The 19,941-nt window shown below is 58.8% G+C and overlaps 2 protein-coding genes across 7 annotated transcripts in view; both read right to left on the reverse strand.

Annotated features, from left to right (window-relative positions):
* PDPK1 (3-phosphoinositide dependent protein kinase 1) overlaps positions 1-3,717 on the reverse strand; it is a 74,828-nt gene extending 71,111 nt beyond the window's left edge. Inside the window, exon 1 of one of the 3 annotated variants that reach the window (XM_042922022.1) lies at positions 3,629-3,717. The gene's annotated coding sequence lies outside the window, so the exon portion shown is untranslated. The remainder of the gene's footprint in view (positions 1-3,628) is intronic. The other 2 variants (XM_042922023.1, XM_042922021.1) reach the window with 2 other exon arrangements.
* Positions 375-19,801, reverse strand: AMDHD2 (amidohydrolase domain containing 2). Of its 4 annotated transcripts, XR_006197759.1 has the most exons (13): positions 19,608-19,801; positions 18,675-18,811; positions 18,456-18,595; positions 12,567-12,621; positions 12,181-12,393; positions 12,011-12,099; positions 11,775-11,919; positions 11,593-11,700; positions 11,364-11,432; positions 10,255-10,356; positions 3,629-4,884; positions 802-895; positions 375-722 (listed from the first exon to the last, which is right to left on the reverse strand). XR_006197759.1 is itself a non-coding variant. In XM_042922025.1 (11 exons), exons 1-11 carry the CDS (start codon positions 19,688-19,690, stop codon positions 9,814-9,816), a joined length of 1,230 nt encoding a protein of 409 aa, XP_042777959.1. In that variant the 5' UTR covers positions 19,691-19,801; the 3' UTR covers positions 9,659-9,813. The 4 variants fall into 4 exon arrangements, 1 of the variants encoding a protein (XP_042777959.1); XR_006197760.1 differs by lacking the exon at positions 802-895 and having other exon boundaries at positions 4,071-4,884; XR_006197758.1 differs by lacking the exon at positions 802-895.
* Between the last annotated feature and the right edge of the window lie 140 nt (positions 19,802-19,941).

Below are 19,941 nucleotides of genomic sequence, written 5' to 3' on the forward strand. Positions count from 1 at the left end.
TTAGCACCTTAACCATTTGAACACATGCCGTGTGCACAGTTCAGTGGTATAAAGTACATCCACATTGTTGTGTTGTGACCAGGCTGTCTTAAAAAAAAAAAATCAGAATCATCTTCGTTACCTCAAGGTTGCATACTTTTAAGTAACCTTTTCTGGGGCGCCTGGGCTCAGTCGGTTGGGCTCTGACTTCAGCTCAGGTCATCTCACAGTTCGTGGACCTGAGCCCAGCATCCCAGACAACTCCAAGCCTGCTTGAGATTCACGCTCTCTTCCTCTCTCTGCCCCTCCCCTGCTTGCTCACTCTCGCTCGCTCTCAAATATAAACATTAAAAAAAATGTTTAATTACAATAAATAAATAAAAATAACCTTCTACTTCCAAAAGAAATACGTTTATTTTTTAATAACAATTTAGACAGTACAGAGACTAATTAGATAAATTAATCCATAATCCCACTAACGAGAATTAATTCTTGAATAGCAGTGATAGCTGCTAACGTTGAGCCAGCACTTACTCTTAGTAAAGAATTTTCACGCCTAATCTCTGAACAAGTATCCTTGCTAGTACTGCCCCACTTTTCAGATGAGGAAGCTGAGGCATTCTGAGTTCTGTAACTGGCCCTAGGTCTTGTAGAGCCACAGCCTGAATCTTGACATCCATATGCCAGAGACTATGCGTTAGACCGTCCAGCCTCTACTTGTCCAAACTTTGAGTGTTCTGCACCTTAAAGAACAGTAAAAAAGTAAACGTAACTCCTACTCCCCAAAAGGGCTTATGCAGGTTTGACGCTTTTTTCTCTTACCGCTGTCTTCATTTCGTATCCTGTACAGCTCTCCTGCACCTGACTGCCATCTTGCCCACTTCTAAGGACTGCAGAGGACTCCACTGGAGGAAGCCTAGAGTTTACAGACCCATGTAATGATCAAGTTCCCTCCTGACACCGAAGTGGTTCCCAGACGTCTTCCTCGTAGACAAAGCTCTGCACTTAAATTCAAGCACACCTTTATTTCCTTCGGATAAATTCTTAGCAGAAGGAATTGCGGGGTCAAAGTACAGGGATTCCTCTCAGGACTTTTGATACATGCTGCAAACTGCCAATTGCTTGCCCCACTCCAGACACTAACCCTCAGTGAACACAAAGACAAGGTCAAAGTAGGTACCAGCTCTTGCCACCAAAGCAAGCCACATTCAATACTTGAGAGCACTGGAAACATTCTGCATCATAACCCTTACTACCTATAAAAATCAGTATATCTGATTTTACCCACAACAGCTCCATGAGCAGTAGGTACTATGACCATTTCTATCTTGTACTTGGGGAAACTGAGGCTTCGGTGCCTTGCCTACTCTCAGCCATAGAGCTACTAGGTCACAGAGCACAGAACTCCAAACCAGTGCTGACCAGCACCACCGCCTTGCTCTTGGCCACTGCACTCAACTGCCTCCCAACAAACCCTTCTTTTGTATTTATTTGAGTCCTCACAAAGTAATAATAACTTATCCTCAGAGAACGCTGACCATTACACGTATGTTACTAAATTCTCATCACAATCCTACGAGATACTCAGTATTTATTACCATCTCACATGTGAAATTTGCCAGACTGTACACTAAATGCAATTGTAAATAAATACAGAGCTTGAGAGTCTAAAGAATACACATCAAGAGCGATCTTTCCCAGAAAGTTACCGACTGATGTGCTCCACCAAATGACGCGGTAAACCAAGAAGACGCGAGATCAGGAAACAGGAAAAAAAACAAAACACACAGGAGGGTGGTGAATGGAAGTCCCAGGATCTGTCCATCCAGCAAGTAAGCACTGAGTCTCCCCTCCATCCCAAGCACTGTGCTAGACATTGACAATTCACCAGTGATTAAAACACAAAAATCTCTGCTCTTGTGAGAGTCAGATGCCACTGGGGGCTGGGGGGGTGCGGGGAGGAAGGGCAGGGTAGGAGAGACCATCAAATAAGCAAGTCTTACGACATATTAGAAGATAGCAAGTGCCATAGGGGAGAAAGAAAACCAGTGGGGACTCAGGAGTGCCTGGGGATGGGGTGCAATTTTAAAAGACTAATGAGAAACCCCAGGATAAGAGCAGGGAGGAAGCACATTTACAGTCACAGTACAGACGCACTGCTTCAACCGGCAGTTACCATCCTCTACCTCGGAGGGACCCGGAGAGGAACGGGGGCCTGAGAGAGCTGAATCCTCATCCCTTGTAACAGAAAGGCAATAGACAGTGACTGTACGTGAGGAGTCAAGACATAAAGTACAGGGGTGCCTGGATGGCTCAGTCGGTCGAGCGTCCAACTTTTGATTTCAGCTCAGATCATGATCTCACGGTTCATGAATTCAAGCCCCGCATCGGGCTCTGCTCTGACAGCACAGAGCCTGCTTGGGATTCTATCTCCCTCTCTCTACCCCTTCCCCACTGGTGTGCCCGCGCTCTCACTCTCTCTATCACTCTCAAAATAAATAAACTTAAAAAAAAAAAAAAAGACAAAGTACAAAACAACGGACATAAACATCAGGAAGAACACTTAAAGAGTAGTAAGCAGGATGTGAGTAAGGAGAGGTGAGGTGAGGCAGGGGCTGCTATTATTACAAGCCTGTTTAGAATTCCCTGGCCTCTTGGGGAACCTGGGTGGCTTGGTCAGTTGAGCATCTGACTCTTGATTTAGGCTCAGGTCATGATCTCAGGGTTGTGGGATCGAGCCCCGAGTCAGGCTCTGTGCCAGACATGGAGCCTGATGCTTGGGATTCTCTCCCAATCTCTCTCTCCATCCCCCCCGTCTCTCCCCGTCCCCCCCCCTCCTTGCCCCTCTCCCCGCCATGTGCACATGTGCTCTCTCTCTCTCTCTCTTTCTCTCTCAAAAATAAATAAACATTAAAAAAAAAACCAAAAGGAAGTTTCTGGTCTCTTCAACACTGATGCAAATAAAAATTAATAAAATGGATGTATCTTCTCCCTGGAAATTGTAAGCAGCTCTCACTCATGACTGTAAAACTGTGCAAGGATGTTTATAACAGCATAGCTTTAACAAAAAGCAAGAAAAAAAAAAAGGAAAGAAAAGAAAAGAAAAAATAACCAGAACATTCATCAACAAGAGAATGGTAAAACACATTATGGGATATTCATCCTGGAAAATTCGATGCAGCTACGGGAAAGAAGAGAGGGAAGGTCTAAGCGAGAGCCCAAAGGCAGAGAAGCAAGTCACAGAATAGGGACCGAGGTCTTCAACCTTTTTTTTTTTAGTTAGAGTCGCTCACACCAAAGCAATTCAAAGAGAAACGGGGAGGGGGAAAACCTTGAGGGAAAAGTACACGGAGAAGGCCAGAGCCCACCAGAGCAGCAGGTGCAGTAGGCACCCCTGCCGGCCTCAGGGGAAGGGGTGAGAGGAGAGGGGAAAGCAGGGGAGCGGGCTGCAGGGGCAGGGCAGGGAGGAGCAGTCGAAAGAGGAACGAAGGACAGTGCTTAGTTCTCGTGGGGCCTCAATGGCAGCCAGTGTGCAAGCCAAGGCCAGGCCAGGCCACCCCTCTCTACCCAGAGAGAGGCAGGCACCCCTCTGTGGGTCAGGTGTGGCTGCCCGTCCCGGGACAGTGGGCAGCAGGGGGGATGGACTCACCTGGCACTACACAGTTCACTGGCACCCCAGCTGGAGGAAGGAGAGGGACAGCCCATGGCTCTCCTCTCTCCCTACCCTGCCCAATGCCTCTGTCCCTGGTGGAAGGGTGACCCGAGGCCAAGAATGCAAGGCCTGGCTTGACATTGTGAGGTCATGTTCCACACAAGGAGGAACGGGGGATGCCCATACCATCCTGGGAGGGGCTGGAAGGCTGCCTTATGTACATGGCCTGGGGCCGGGGGAGCCCCCACTGCAAACCGGGCCCTGTGCCCCCCATGGTCCATGGTATTTCACCCATCTCTCGCTCATTCCTCAAACCGTCATGGCACAAGGGAGAAAACCCTGGTCCAGAGGCTGTGGCACTTGCCACACAGCTCGTGTATTAGTTACCTAGCCCCATGTAACAAATTATCCCGAAGCTCAGAGACATACAACGACAAACCTTTATGATCTCATGGTTTCTGTGGGTCGGGAAGCCAGGAGCAGCTTGGCCGGGTGGTTCTGGCTCAGGGTCTCTCAGGAATGTGCAGTCGAGACGTCAGCAAAGGCTGAGTCATCTGAAGGCTTGACGAGGACAGGCGGGACCACTTCCAAGGTGGCCCATTCACTCAGATATTGGTGGAGGCCTCAGTTCCTCACCATGGTGGCCCCTCCACAGAGCTTTCCCGAGTATCCCTATGCTATGGCAGCCAGCTTTCCCCAGAGTGAATGGCTCCAGAGAAAGAGAGCACACCAGCACAGAATCCACAATGACTTTTACACCCCAATTGCCAAAGGGATCTGCCTCACTTCTCCTACACTCTACTGGTCACACAAAGGCGCCTAGCACCACATGGGGGGAACTCTGCTAGGGTGTGGATCCCCGGAAGTAGGATCGCCGGGGACCATTTTCAACGCCGGGCACCATAGCTAGCTGAGGGCAGAGCCAGGATTCCAATTCTTCCGGGACGTACGGAGACATGGGGAGAGCCAAGAGAAGAAAGGCACGCCCGGCCTGCACCCCTGGAGGTTTCGAGGCAGGCAGGGAAACCAACGAACACACATCCAGTTAGGAAAACAAGGAGACTCTTCAAAGATGAGAATGTGGTTTCCTGCCTCTGCTCGCTGAGTGCCTGGTCACCGTCCCTAAGCTCCCAAGAGGCATCCAGCTGCACGTGGACGGATCAAAGGTGCCAACGCCAACAATTTCCCAGCCACCTGGGAAAAATGTCTTCCTGTATAAATTGTGCTCCGTGGGTAACATATTTTAACTAGCCCTAGAGACAGGAAACAAAAAAGTTGCATCAAATCTCAGGCAAGTAACCTTCTTTCCCTAAGTCTCAACTTCCCCAGCTGTAAAATGGGCGGACTCCCAAAACTGGCCAGATCCCAAAGACTGAAACCGTCTGATGTTAAGCACATCGGGAAATGAGCACTTTCATGCACTGATGATAGGAATGTAGTATCTCCTTCAGACCCAGGCAGTAGGGAGGCCTGGCCAAGGCTCTTCTCTCTGGAAGGAACGCTGGACAGAATAGCGGCCCCTCCAAAAACGTCCACGTCTTGTTCACCCAACCTGTGAATATGTTGTATTACACAGGGAGAGTTATGCCTGCCAATAAGCTGACCTTAAAAGAGGAAGATTATCCAGGATTACCCAGCTCGGCCCAGTATAATCACAAGGGTCCTTAAAAGATGGAAGAAAAGGAGTCCAAGTTCAGGGGAGACAACACGGAAAACACAACTGGCCCGCACCGGCTTTGCAAAGGCGGGATGCCACGAGACAACCAGGGTAGACGGCATCCGGGAGCTGGACGTAGAAGATTCCCCCAGAACCTCCAGGGACAAGCAGACTCTGCCACCACTTTGATTTTGGCCCACAAGACCTATTCCTGACCCCAACCTCCAGAGCTGCAAAATAAAGGTGTGTTCTTTTGAACCTCTAATTTGTGGTAATTTGTTACAGGGAAAGAAAACTAACACGGGAGGCCCTCCTGTGGCCACACAGAAACCGGGAACCCACGGGGACAAAAGGAGTGCCCACACAGGGGGCGCTTCTGCCTTCTAGATGCACTTGTGCATCTGGGCCCCCAGAATTCCTTGCGCGTCACTCCACGGTCCCTCCTCCTCAGGGTGGCTGGGGTGCTGGGGGAGGAGCCCCACTGGTCCGTGGTGGGATCTGCTTAACGTTACGAAGCATCCATCTTGGAGAACACGGAGCACCTTGCTAAAATAGTGACACATTTCGATGTGTCCCCACCCAGGGAGCTCACCATTTCATGCTGCTTCACTAGAAAATACTGAAGAGCAGAACAGTATCAAAAGTTCAATTCCAGTTCATAAGACAAACCAAGACACAAACGTAGGGACAGGGACAGGATCACGTTGGAAGGATCACACCAAGCTCTTCACGGTGGGAGACTGGGAGGCAGGCAAGGCTCAGAGAGAGCCACCGCTCAGGGCACGGGGCTGCCCCCCACCCCGGAGCTGCCTGCGGACGACAGGGGCACATGGAGGAGGTCCCAGGGTCTAAGCAGAGCCGACCCCCATTCACCCTCCTGGTGCCACACCTCCTCCCGTACCCACCCGCCCCGCCCCCCGCGACCCGGAGCAGGCTCCGAGCTGGGGCGAAGCTGCGACAGGCAGTGGAGCCTGCCCCCAACTCCCCAACGCCAACGAGGGCGGGGAGAGAAGGAGCGCAGAGGGGGGCGGAGAGGAGCCGTGGGGCAAGGGGGATGCACATGGGCGCGACTGGAAGGAGAAAGAAGGGGAGCGGCGAGGCCGGAAGGTGTGCGAAGAGGTAGCCGGGCAGCTTGGGGCGCAGTGGGGTCCGGGGCTCGTGCGGGCGCCGGGGGCCCTGGCCCCCGGCAACCCCCCGCCCCGTGACGCGCAGTCCGGGGCTCTCCGCTCCGGGTCGGCCCTTTAACCGGTACTGGGTCAGCGAGCGACGCGCGCCCCGGCTGCTTTGCCGCGACTCTTCCCTCCGCAGAGCAATCCTCATTGGCCCCGGCAGAGGCCCGCCCCTTCTGACACTTCAGAGCCCGCCCCCCCAGGGAGGAGCCCCTCCCACAGCAAGTGAGATTCCTCCCGCCCCCCCGCCCTGTGCGCCGCACCTCTTACAGGAGCAGTAGGTCCGCGTAGGCCCGGCTCCTGGGCCGCAGGCCGCCCCGCGGCGGAGCGGGTCGGACCGGACTCACTGCGCACGCTCTGCGGTTCGCGGCCAGCCCCTGTTCGGGCGCCGTTTCCCCCCACCCTTAAGCCGCTTCTCCGGTCTGGACCACCCAGATCCTCTGCACGAATCAGCGCTGGGACCCTGCGCTCGGAGCCTACGGAGACCGAAGTTTCGGAAGGGACGCCTCGGCGCCTGGACTCGAACCTGTATGCACTCTGAGCAGTCCAGGACCCTCAAGTGGACGCCTCTGTAGTGTTCAGGTGCGGCCGCCAGGCGGCCCTCGCCCCACTCCGCGGACTCACGACGCACCCGCCCCTGCATCGGGTCTCGCCACCACTGGGCCCTCTGTTCCTCCCACTCACGTACAACACAAAGCAAGCCACGAAGGAGGTACGGATGGCGCGCCAGGTCACCTCTCCAAGGACCCACCTCAATGAAAGTCCCCCCCACCCATCAGTGACTCAGCCCCCCCCCCTCCCCCGCCCTCCAGCGTCCGGGTCTACACCCACACTAAAACAAGCACGTTTCCACTTCACTTGTCTCCAGCCCCTTTGCCACCCTAGAGCCAGTCCCTCAGGGTCTCCTTGCTGGGGGTCTTACTTAAAATGGCAGCATATCTTCTGTTCAAAACCCAGCAGCCTCAGACTGCAAAGTGGCACAGTGGGCGCCAGGGCTGGAGGAGGGGTAACAAGGGTTAGTAATCTAGTGGGAACAGAGTTGCTCTGACGGGCGACGGAGACGTTTTGGAGGCCACGGTGGTGATGACCACACCCCTTTCTGGCGAGGGTGGCCGACTGTCCCACCCAACACACTAAGCCTCTGCCACTGGATCTCTGTGGGGCGGTTGCCCTGGCCCGGGTGCACGTGCCAACCAGCACCGGCCCCTGCCATCCCTGGTGTCACCCTTGCGGACCAGTAGCGCGGTTAGTCCTTCCCGGATGCTCCGGCCAAGAGTCGGCGTGCTGACAGGTTTAAGTGAGGCCCCCCGAGCTGAGCAGGCCAGGCCAAGTCCTCGCTCCGGCACTCACCAGCTCTCGACCTGGGAGCCCCACTTTCCCCGTCCGAGAATGGGGAGGACCCCTCTGGATGTCTGGCAGAGAACGGGTTAACACTGGCAATGCACATGGAATAAAACCTAGCACCAAATAAGGCAAGTGCCCACTGCTCAGCCTCTAATAGATCTGGGAGCACGGCCTGCTCCCTCCCAGCAGGGTGAGCTCCGAGCTGGGGGAGACCCGCCCTGCCCCTGGATCACTGGCGCAGCCGGCTGGCTGGCGCCGGCATGATGCAGGAGCTGGTCGGTCACCTGTTAGGTCTATGATGTCCCTGCTGCCCACAGGCATGTGGCCAGAGACCCAGCCCCTTGGTACACCGAGAGGTGGCTGCTGTCCCAGGCCTTTCCCGAGCCCTGCCTTACGGTGTTGGCTCTTCCCAGACTGTTCACTCAGCCTGGAACACAACTGGGGCCAGAGGCTGTTTTCGTCACTTTGGGCCTGGACACGCTGTCTGCAGTGGGCTCTGTGGCAGAGGCAAAAGGGATGGTTGCCAAGCCACACGAGCTGGTGACCTGGGACGTTTGCCTTGACCTCTCATTCCAAGAACTTCACCCATTCAAAAGGGGGAAGGTGCGGCCCGCCCCAGCACGCAAACGGGGACAAAATCAATCCCAGGGCTGGGGCTACGCCAACCCTGGATGTCTGATTGCCACATCGCGGCTGCCCTCGTGACCTGCAGGGCTCCCCAAAGCCCACTTGCCTCAAAGCGGCCCTATCAGCCCCTGCTCCCAGCGTGGGGGCACTGCTGCCGGGCCTGGGGGACACGGACAGCCGCGGGGTGACACTGACGGGCAAATAGTTGCAGGGCTCCGGACACTGGTGATCCCCGAGCTTCCCACCAGCACCAGGCAGGATCACCCACAGCGGTGCAACCCAGGGGGCACGTGGGATCCCCGGGCCCACCTGGGAGTCGGATGAGGAGAAGGGGATGTTCAGAAAAGGCCCCAAAGGAAGCCGAGCCTTGATTACCCCGAGGGCTCAAAGAAACAGGGCTGCGGGCTGGGCAAGGAGCGGTGGCCAGGGTCACCTCTGGGCCCCTCGGCCACTGCATCCTACACTCAGAGCCAGGCAACCTGGAGTCCTCTTGAAGGCCGAGGAGAAACGGCTCGCAGTGTGCTCAGGCCCAGCCCCATGGCCTTGGCCTCTACTTCACTGGCCCAACTCAAAGGGGCAGAGGGGAGCCCGTGGGCCATCCTCACACAGCCGGCCTGGCCTCCAAATGCCCTGCACGGCCCACCCGAGGCCCCTCCCACATCCAAGTCCTCCCAGGCCCAGCTCCTAATTGTCCCCACAATCAATTCTCCCACTTAAAATCCCAGAAAGCACTGGGGTACCTGGGTGGCTCAGTCGGTTAAGGGTCCGACTGGATTTCGGCTCAGCTCACAGTTTCACAATTTGCTGGGATCGACCACCAAGTCAGGCCTTTCACTGACAGTGCAGAACCTGCTTAGGATTCTCTATCTCTGCCCCTCCCCTCCTTCAAAATAAAATTTAAAAATCCCAAGAATACCCTTGTCCTCTGTCCCCTGACATGTAAACTTCTGGAGCCCTCCACACTCACCGTCCCCAAGCCCGTTCCTGTCCGCTTTCCAACCTGCGACCCAGGACTTTCCCCTCCCGCCCTTCATTTCCAACCAGCACAACTGTGTGTGGGGCTGCAGGCCTCAGACACGACTGTCCAACAGAGAGGGGCCCTGTCACCTTCACTGGGGCCCCCCAAGGCTGGGATCAGCTAGAATCCAGCCGCTCTCCTCCCCACCCCACCCAGAGAGCCACCGAGGGGACGGCGCTCTGCCTTGAAGCAAAACTCAGACACGAGACAAGTCCCTGCGGGGCGAACGTTTATCTAGCTGCCTCCACCTGGCAGGCCTCCACCTGGGGCAGGGCTCCCACTCGCTCCCCGGAGACCAGCTCCTCGACGGCTCAGCCCTGACAGTGTCCAGCTAAGGCTGGTCGTCCCTTCCAGCCGTGGTCCTCAGTCACTGCCTGGCTTCCTCCGCCTGCCACACCAACTCGCCCGAGATGTAGGTGGCCCGCACGTGGAGGGAGTCATCGAGCACCACGAAGTCTGGGTCAGAGGCGGCCGGTGAGACAGAGGCAGGGGTGGGTCCACCACCACCCCACACCCATCCAGAAGCTGGTGGGGAAACTGAAGCCTGGGACACGACCTGGGCACGGCCACCCCACCCCATCAGAGGCTGACCGAGGCCCTGGAACCCATGTTCCTGGAAGCAGGGCACACGGGACAAAGACCCCAGCTGCCCCTCACCTGACCCGACAGGAAGAGGAACCCGGGCTGAGGTTGGTGGCCAGGTAAGGCCACCTGGGCGCAGGGAAGATCCCACCTGCCCTGGCACTGTCCCGAGTCCCCGAGCCCTCCCGAGTCTTCACCGGCCCGGGTGCCCACGTCGGGCCCTGACCTGCATCAGCCCCGAAGTCCAGGGTCCCCTTGTGTTTCTCCAGCCCCAGCAGCTGTGCGGGGTGCAGGGACGCAGCCTCCAGGGCCAGCTCCACACTGCAGCCTGCTCAGGGGACACAACCGGGCAGTCACCCCCCATCCCCAGCTGGTTCCGTGGGCAGCCTCTCCCCCAGCCCCAAAGCTCCAAGTCCCAGAGAAATCCCAGGTCTCTGCAGCAGGCTGACAAAGCCCCGCCTTCCCCCTCATCTGAGGACACTGCCAGGTACCCTATTCCTGGTCACTCACCCATCGCAGCTCTGCAGGGCTCCCCGCCTCACTGACAAATGCCCTGGACCCAAATGGCTGCAGGCCCCTCCTCCTTCCGGGTCCCGGGAAGAGCCCCCCAAAAAGCAGCAGTAGCCTGGGCATCAACGAGGCCACCTGGTCTTGGCTTTCCGTCCCTGCTCCCTCTCAAGAAGCCACACACGACCAAATCCTTTTTCTTCTGTTCCCTACCTCACCACCCCTCCCCCCAACAGCCAGCCTACAGCCATTTCCTGCCTCCTGGCCTGTCTCCCTGCTGCTCTAAACAGCATGTTGAACTCGGGCACCCCCAGGTGACACCCCAGCCCCGGGCACTGCCAAGAATCCCGCAGGGCCCGGCCAACCACAGCCTCTGCCAAATACCCCTCCCTGCCCCCCCCCCCGGACACGCCTACCCCCTCAACAAGCCCGAAGCGCTGCTCTGACCGCCCCCCTCCCCTCCCTAAAGCTCCGTACCCACGGAGTCCTGCGAATCCACAGGCCCCAGGCCGAGGGCCTTCCCGTGGGTACGGTGAGCACCCTTTTCTCGGTGCCGTGGCCTCACTGCCTATCACCCTGGGTCCCAGCCACATGCTTGCTCCTCGCTCTCCGAACCTGCCCCTGAGCTGCTGCAGGGGGCCTCAGCGTGTTCCTGGTGCTCCACTCCTAGGAATCCCATCCCACAAGGGGTGTCGCTGCAAGAGCCCAGGGGTCTCCGTGCTTCCCTCCAACCTGTCCCCCCCCCCCCCCGACACATATGTGCACGTGCGCGCGCGCACACACACACACGCGCGTGCGCACACACCTGCTCCCTCCAGCCTCACCAACCTGTAGCCTGCAGGAAATGCCGGACGCAGACATCCATCGGGGCTATGCTGCCGCTCAGTGTCTTGGTGCCTTGAGAGTGAGAGAGCAGGTTCTGGGGGGACCAGGGGCTACTGGGCACATGGGGGGTGGGGGGCCCACAGGCCGGCAGGGAACGCTCAGATGTCTGCGTCCCACAAGAGAGGCCAAAGGGCCGTTGTCGAGGAGTCAGCGGTATGAGAGGGTCACTCACCGGCCACATAGGCTGTCAGCCCGTCCACCTCCACCTCCTGCTGCCCCAGCGTGTGACGCCCATTGCCCAAACCCAGGGCGGGAACGGCGTCGGTGACCAACACCAGCCCTGCGAAAGGAAGGGGACTCAGGAGCTGCCCGGCCAAGTCCTCCCACCGGGCCCCGCCCCGCCCCGCCGCTCACCCTGGGGATGGGCCCGGTGGGCGATGCGCAGGGCGGCCGGGTTGGTGTGCGTTCCATCCGCGATCATCCCGTAGAAGATGTGGCGGCCGGGAGGCAGCCGGTCACTGGTCAGGAGCCCCACGATACCAGGGTCACGGTGGTGGAACTGGACAGAGATGGGAGGGCAGCTGAGCGACGGCAGGAGCCCTTGCGCCTACCCGCCCAGGGAGTTGCGGTGGGGGGCACGGGGCACTCACAGGCAGCATGGCGTTGAAGAGGTGGGTGATGAAGGTGGCTCCACTCTGCACGGCTTCCTCCGCGGCCTGCAGGTCGGCCACCGAGTGTCCTGCATAGGGGACCTGGACTCAAAGTGTGCACCCAGCCCAGGACCCCACGTGGGCCCAACCCTGGAGGTGGCAGTCCTCACCTAGGGACACACAGATGCCACGGGCTGTCAGCGCCTGGATCACCTCATGGCTTCGGCCCAGCTCGGGGGCCAGCGTCACAATGCGGACGTTGTCCAGGGGCCCGTAGGTGGCCAGCACATCGTGGAAGGCATTGGCCTCAAAGGAGCGCAGGTGGGCTTCGGGGTGTGCACCTCGCTTCTCCCGGCTGATGAACGGGCCCTCCAGGTGCACCCCTGGGAGAAGAGGAGTGGACAGCTCCAGCGGGCCTCTGGCCCTGCAGCCCCCACCCTGGCCCGTCACCTGCCCGACCTCCCTCCCCAGTTGGGCCTCTGGAGGGGGAAGGGCTGCCAACAGGTCCCCAAGGAGCCTCCCGGGGTGGGGGCAGGGAGAGGGGTCAGCCACTCACCGAGGACCCCTGCCCCATGGGGACCACCACTCTTCACAGGGATCTGAGGAAGGACCTGGGGGGAACCAGCTGTTAAAGCCCTGCCCCCTACGGCCCAATGCCCAGAGATCACAGCCCAGCCGAGGTCAGAGGTCAGAGGTCAGAGCCCAGCCCCCTGATGGCCTTCCGTCAGATAGCAGAAGGTAGTCGAAGGCCCCCAACCAGAGTCAGGGAAGGCACAGCGCTAAGAACCATCAGGACGCGGAGGAACACGCAGGGGCGGAAGGCCAGCTGCCAGCAAGAAACAGGAATGGACAAAAGGGACCTGACCTGGCCCTGCAACGTGGCCAAAGGGTCTGGACCCAGCCAGACAGGGGAGCGGGCCCAGCCTCCTGAGCTGCAGGACCGCACACACGGCCAGGGTCAAGAGGAGGCGTGCAGTCCAGGCAGCGCGAGCACAGAAGCGGGGGTTCGGGGGCCAGAGAGGTCGGTGCACGCGGGGCTGGGGGCTCAGGCGTCAAGGGCACAGCCACACGGTGCCTGAGCCGAACACAGGTACTCACATGACCCGTCTTGGAGGCGGGGCGAGCTGCCAGAGAAACCTGCCGCCCGCCGAAGGGCCCTGGGGCACCTCACCCCAAACCAGATACAGCGATGCGTAAAGAGGCTGAAACCCTGGGAGCCTGATGGGCCGACCCTGGGCAGGTGTGGGCAGGGGCACGTGGTGGAGACACTGAGGAAACAGGCAGCGCCTTGAGAAGTGGGGTCGGGGGGAACCACAGACACCATTAAAGGGCAGCTGGGCCCGTGAATGTGCCCTGCAAGCAAACCAGAAGGGCTCCAGGCGAGAGGTGGGTGGAGGCACACCCCCTGCAATTAGGTTAACACTCTCAGCACGGAGCCAGTGAGGCTGTCCCCTCGGCCCAGGGACCTCAACTAAGGGCGCCCCCAGGAGCCCGCTCCAGTCCCGGGGCTCCCAGCAGCCTGCTGGCGCCTGATCTCAAACACAGCCGACGGCCAAGGCTCAGTGGTAGCTCGGGGAAACCTTGGGGAGACAGAGGACGAACAGGGCAGGGCCGGGAAGACACGTGAGGAGAGGTCCTGCACCCGTGAAACAAGAAGACGGTGTCAGAAAAAAACACTGAGAGAGAAAGCGAGCTCTTCCAATTAAAAGTATGTGAGGGACGCCTGGGTGGCTCGGTCGGTTAAGCATCCAAGCCTTGATTTCGGCTCAGGTCGTGATCTCGCAGGTCACGAGATCAAGCCCCACACGGGGCTCTGCACTCACAGTGCAGGATTCTCTCTCTGCCTCTCCCTTGCTCACACTTGCTCTCTCTCTCTCTCTCAAAATAAGTAAACAAATACTTAAATAAGAAATAAAATTAAAAAATACAACTTGAGCAATAAAGTAAAAAACAAAACAAAACAAAACAAAAAAACCCAAGTCAAGAACCAGAACATAGAAACACAGGAAACATTCAGGAAGCGGAGTCGCAGAAAGAACCAGAGACGCCATCCAGGAGGCCCAACCATGGAATGATGACTCCCAGGAAAGACGACAGAGAAACGAGGGAGAAAAATCACACACGCGCTGTGATCAAGGAAAGCAAACAAAACCAAAACCCAAACTTCAGACCGACAGGGTGTGCCAACGGCCAGCACAATAGATAAATTCCCCACAGGCCCCACACGTGTCACCCTCAGACTTCAGAACCCAAGGCCAAAGGGGAGATTCCACGAGCTTCCAGAGGGAAGAAATAAGTCATGCACAAAGTATCAGAGGTCAGGTGGCTTCCGACTTCTCACCAGCAACCCTGGAAATGAAAAAACAATACAGCAACGCCTTTAAGAATTCTAGGGGAAAGTCACTTCTAACCTACACCCAATCAAGAGAATAAAAACCTCGTTAGACCTTCGAGATCTTGAAAACTTTGCTCTCTGCGCCCCCGTCTCTAGCAGAAGCTGGTGGATATGCTCCAAAACAAAGGCAAAAACCAGCAAAGACAAAGGCACGGGAGAGGGGATAGAGGCCCAGCAGAAAGACGCCAGGGGACCCCCCCCCCAGGTGACGGGAAGGAGCTCCCAGGACAGCTCGGTCCAGTGAGGCCGGCAGCCAGGGCCGCGGAACAGGTCCCTAAAGCTGCCGAGGGAAAACGACGTTGATAGAGCGCTGGGCGCACCCACACGTCCCGCAAGAAGAGTGAGAAATGGGCAGAGGCGGGGAGTGGAGTCGCCAGCTGAGAGAACAAACAAGGAGTCCCAAAGACACAGGGCAGACGGGTAAGAAAACGGGTCAGCACCGAGTCCTTCGCCCAGTCCCACCGGCGGGTCTCCCCAAGTCGGCAGGCTGCTACCCGGGGAGGGCAGGGGGCCGGAAACCCACGAAGAGGAGTCTAGCCTCAGCTCCGCTGGTGGGAAGCAGACACCCCTGTTCACTGCCCTAAACCGGCCTGGAGCTTAGGCGAGAGCAAATTCCAAGGACCAGCTGAGCTGAAGGTGACCGTCTCCAGGTGGGAGCTGGTGGGGGCAAAGGGCTGCTGTTTCTCCTAACAAGCCAGGAGATTTCGTGTAAGTTCGCTAAAAATTAAAAGCAAAACAAACCAAAAGGGGCGCCTGGATGGCGCAGTCGGTTAAGCGTCCAACTTCAGCTCAAGTCATGGTCTTACAGCTTGTGAGTTCGAGCCCCACATCGGCCACTGTGCTGAGGATGAGGACCCTGCTTGCAACTCTCTCTCTCCCCCCCTCCCCACCCCGATCCTCCCCTGCACTCTCTTTCAAAATAAATAAATAAACTTAAAAAAAAAAAAGGTAACGGCTGAGTTTTTCGGGAATAGATTTTTTGCTCGCGAACACACCCTCTCGACCCTCGCCCTCAGCCCATCTGTGGAGGACAGGCCCACGTTCCACCAGGCGACCCCGTCGTGACCAGTGTCAGATCCCGTCCTGAAGCTCTCTCCAAGTCTTCCAAGAGAGCTCGGTGCCAGACACGGGGCTACGGTCAGACGGCCGGGGAGGGGATACCCCAGCCCACGGGGCAGATGAACTTGTGGGTGAATCTCCGGATCCCGTCTTTCCGGGGAGCCCGCCTTGTGACACGTTCTACGGGGTTCTGCATGCGGTCGGCACTGGGACTCCCGCACAGGGAGGGGGGCCCCCCTCGATGCCGTGCCCGCCACTGGCTGTTGTCCCCACCCAGTCTCACAGGTGCCACTCTCACGCGGATGCCTCCGGGAAGGTACACGGCCCAAGTCCAGGTCTCATGTTCTGAGCCCGAGGTAAGGTCTGAACCCGACACACGGGGTTCACTTCGTACTTCGAAACAAAACTGAGTTTTACGGGGGAGAGACAGAGAGCGCTAAGTAGGGAGAAGGCAATGAACGACAGCACGGACGGCAAGAGAATGGGAAAGGTCAAAGTGCAGAGGGCATGGTGAAAGCCTGGCTGCCGCCTGAGGAGGTAGCAGGTCTTGGCTAAGCACACGATGGACCAGAAGCCGAGAACACTCCAGCCAGAGCTTCCTCCTGGGAGAGTATGAAAGGGTAAGACTGAAAGAGGCCCCCAAAAAGAGCAGGTGGTCTCAATGGGCCAGAACACGATGATAAGGGATCCGGGTAACTTCTGACAGAGCAGCGATCCAGTTCTGCCCAGTGTGAGCCAGCCCTGGAAGAAGGTGGGTGGACGGGAATCGGGGAGATACCTAAGCGAACAGCCCCGTGGCGCCTGAGATGACACTGGATTAAATTTTCACATTCACGGCCTCCGCGATTTTACTTTCTGCTGTCCAACGCCTTCATCCTGCGAGTGTTTGTGGAGACTGACAAGTATCAGCAGGAAGCCATAAACCAGAGGGGTGCCTGGGGGGCTCGGTGGGTTAGGCATCCGGCTCTTGCTTCCGGCTCAGGTCATGATCTCACGGCTTGTGAGGCTGACCCCCACGTCGGGCTCTTGCTGATAGCACGGAGCCTGCTTGGGATCCTCTCTCTCTCCCTGCCCCTCCCCGGCTTGTGCACCCACGTTCTCCCTAAATAAGTAAACACACATTAAAGGAAGAAAAGAAAACATAAGCCAGAAATCCTAGTGACCAGAAACTCCCTGTCCTAAAAAAAGAGGTCTCACGACCTGTATCACGATGGTCAAATGTGCTGTCGAAGCCACGGGCACAGCAGAGTCACAGCTCCAAAGAGCAGGCAACAGAGACAACAAGATAAAACAGGGCAGAAGGCCTGGGAACAGGAGAGAGAATGGCCCAGAACGGCTGGACCATACGTGGGGAGAGGGCCGAGGCTGGGGCGGCTAGGGAGGGACTGCTCAGAAGGGTAAAAAGGGGGTGGGGACGCCTGGGTGTCTCAGTCAGTTAAGCGTCCAACTTCGGCTCAGGTCACCATCTCACGGTTCATGGGTTTGAGTGGTTAGAGCCCCGCGTCGGGCTCTGTGCTGACAAGTGCTTCGGATTCTGTGTCTCCCTCTCTCTCCGCCCCCTTCCTGCTCACGCTCTGCCTCTCTCTCTCTCAAAAATAAATAAACATTTAAAAAAAAAAAAAAAAAGAAAGATAAAAGGTGCGGGGCTGAGTGATGTGCTATGCCCTGTCCCCTGGGAAGGCCGCTGCGGCAGGACTCGGAGCAGGGCCGGCAGTCGGGAGACTAGGCAACAGTCAGGAAGCCTTACTGGTAGGTCCCGGGAAGGGGGAGGACAGTAAGGCGGGCGCGTTCCCAGATTCCAGGCAAGAGAAATCAGGGATTGATGACCAAGAGAAAAAACACAGAACCAGGTGGCTTGAAGTAGGAAGTTTTTAACCTCTGACTTTGTGATGGGAGGCCTGGGGGAAATTTCCAGAAAGATGTCCACACATGACAGCACATCAAGTTTTTAAGAGGTACTGCACAGAGCGCTGCCTGCCCCACAACCCCAGGAGACGGACGTGGTGCTCATTCCCAACTTGGATTTGAGAAAATGGAGGCTCAGAAAAAAGTAAGGATGGATGGTCTCGTGTCCCCCAGATGACAGATGAACTTAGGGGGCCAGGACCCAATCCCAAGCCCACACTCAAACTCCCGCAACACGCAACTCCAACTGTGCGCCCACACACCCAGGAGGGACCTCCCCACCCATGACCGGCAACATGACCCATAATTGCAAAAAAAGCCCTGTACTGGAGAAAACAACAATGCTGGGGGGGGGGGGGGTTTAAAGGGTAACTGCTGCCCTTCCCCAACTCGACTCGGGTAAGGGGACGTCCACGCTTTTCAAAACCCACTAAGCATCAAGCGGTAAAGAGGCATGATGAATACCACCTGCTTTCCGGCGGTTACCATGTAAAGTCACCGCCCCAAAGAAACCCAACAAGATGCTGGGGTGAAGAATAAAACCGGAGAGCCCGCCTGGGTGAAAACGTCTATAGGGCCATGCAGAGAAGAGAGGAAGTGGAAGGGTGTGTGGGGGCCACGAGGGCAGCAGCGGGGACGGAAGGGGGCGGCAGGGGCAGACAACGAGCTTCTTTCTGGAAAGCACATTCAGTGGAGTCACACAGCACAGACAAGTTAGGGGGGATGAACCTGAGGAGATGGTACAAATGTGGCAATCCAGAAAGTCCCAGCAATCGGTTTCTGGAGCCAGGGGGTGGCCAGGGTGTGAGGCAGAGAGGACTTCTAGCCCCGAAGACACCGCAACAATAAACATGAAGGCCTGTGGGAAGGGCTGCAGAGGCAGTGACCCCCTGCGGGCGGGGGAACACCAAAGGAGAGCCTAGGGGCAGGACCCCGGACCCCAGACCCCAGGCCCCAGGGGGTGGGGGAGGCTAAAGGGTGAGGCCAGACCCAAGTGCCAAGGGGTTTGTGGCAGGAAAAGTTTGAAAATTAAAGCGGTGCTACTGTTGAAGCCCCCTTCCCTTGAGACCGGAAGCCTGACCTCACCTTGTGATAAACCTCCGGTGGTGAGGTGACCAAAGTGGGGCAGAAGGAGGTGACTCCATGCGACAGTATCCTCTGGGCCACCAGGGCGACCCCCGAACCCACGTCCTCCGTGGCCTGAGAGAAGTCAACGCCAAATCCACCTAGGGCCACAAAGAGGAAGGTTGCACGGTGCCCGGACCACCTTCTCCGGGTCCCTGTCCCCTAAGCCCTAGACCGCACCGTTGATCTGCACATCGATGAAGCCAGGCGCCAGGATGCAGCCCCCGCAGTCCCGCTGCTCATCCGCCATTCGCCGCTCCTCGAAGAACAGCTTCTCCGGGTCCAGAATGCGGCCTCCGCGCACCCACAGATCCTCCCTGCGGCCAGAGCCGGACAGAAGCTAGGACGGCCGGTCCCTGGGCCCACCAGAGCAGTGCCTGAGCCCGCATCCCGACCCCGCACCCCGCTCGGCTCCGGGCCCCACTCCAGCACCGCGCGACCCCGCGCCCCGCGCCCCCACTTCAGCAGCTCCCGCACCCTGTGCCCCACCCGGCCCCGGGCCCCACTCCGGCAGCTCCCGATCCCCCGGCCCCGCGCCCCACCCGGCCCCGACGCCCACTCCAGCACCTCGAACCCCGCGCCCCGCCGGCCCCGGGCCCCACTCCAGCAGTGCCCGGCCCCGCGCCCTGCGACCCATCCCAGCAGCTCCCGCTCCCGCATCCCGCGCCCCACTCCAGCACCTCCCGACCCGGCATCCCGCGTCCCACTCCACAACTGCCCGGCCCCGCACCCCGTCCAGCAGCTCCCGCACCCCGCGCCCCACCCGGCCCCCGGGGCCCAATCCAGCAGCTCGCGACTCCGCATCCCGCGCCCCACCAGCCCTGGGCCCCACTCCAGCAGTGCCCGGCCTCGAGTCCTGCGCCCCATCCCAGCAGCTCCCGATCCCGCGCCCCACCGGCCCCACGCTCCACTCCAGCAGCGCCCGGCTTCGCGCCCTGCGCCCCACTCCAGCAGTGCCCGGCCCGCACCCCGCCGGCTCCGCACCCCATCTAGCAGCTCCCGTCCCCGCACCCCACCCGGCCCCGGGCCCCAACCCAGCCGCTGCCGGCTCCGCACCCCGCGCCCCGCCCGGCTCCCGGGCCCACCCCCGCAGCGCCTGACCCCGCACCCCACCTGAGCAGCGCCCGCCCTCGCAGGATGCGGCAGTTGGTGAACTGGAGCACCGGGGCCCGCCCCTCGCCCTGTGCGTCGCGCATCGTGAGCCACCGGAGCCCCGCCGAGCGGGCGCCGCCCGGAGCCCCGCCGCCGAAGCCCGCTCTCCCGCTCTCCGCGCACTCGGCCGACTGCGGCCCGCCGGGCTCCGGCCGCACCCACGTGACCCTCAGCTGACTGAGGCGTGCCACGTGACCGGCCGGCCCACGTGATCAGGGCGCCCACGTGACCGGCACGCCCCTGGGCCGGCAGGGCCGCCGCGGCCGCCCCCGCCCCGCCCCCGCCGGGCCCGGGC

The sequence above is a fragment of the Panthera leo genome, chromosome E3 (assembly GCF_018350215.1).
Source record: "Panthera leo isolate Ple1 chromosome E3, P.leo_Ple1_pat1.1, whole genome shotgun sequence".
In the NCBI taxonomy this organism is placed as follows: Eukaryota; Metazoa; Chordata; class Mammalia; order Carnivora; family Felidae; genus Panthera; species Panthera leo.

What these genes read in the sequence shown, in the direction of transcription:
- AMDHD2 (XM_042922025.1), bottom strand. Translation starts at nt 19,690, where the DNA reads ATGCGCGACGCACAGGGCGAGGGGCGGGCCCCGGTGCTCCAGTTCACC. An exon ending in CGAGGGCGGGCGCTGCTCAG is followed by an intron (nt 18,812 to 19,607) that starts GTGGGGTGCGGG and finishes CTCTGGCCGCAG; the next exon opens with GGAGGATCTGTGGGTGCGCG. An exon ending in CCATGGGGCAGGGGTCCTCG is followed by an intron (nt 12,394 to 12,566) that starts GTGAGTGGCTGA and finishes CTCTTCTCCCAG; the next exon opens with GGGTGCACCTGGAGGGCCCG.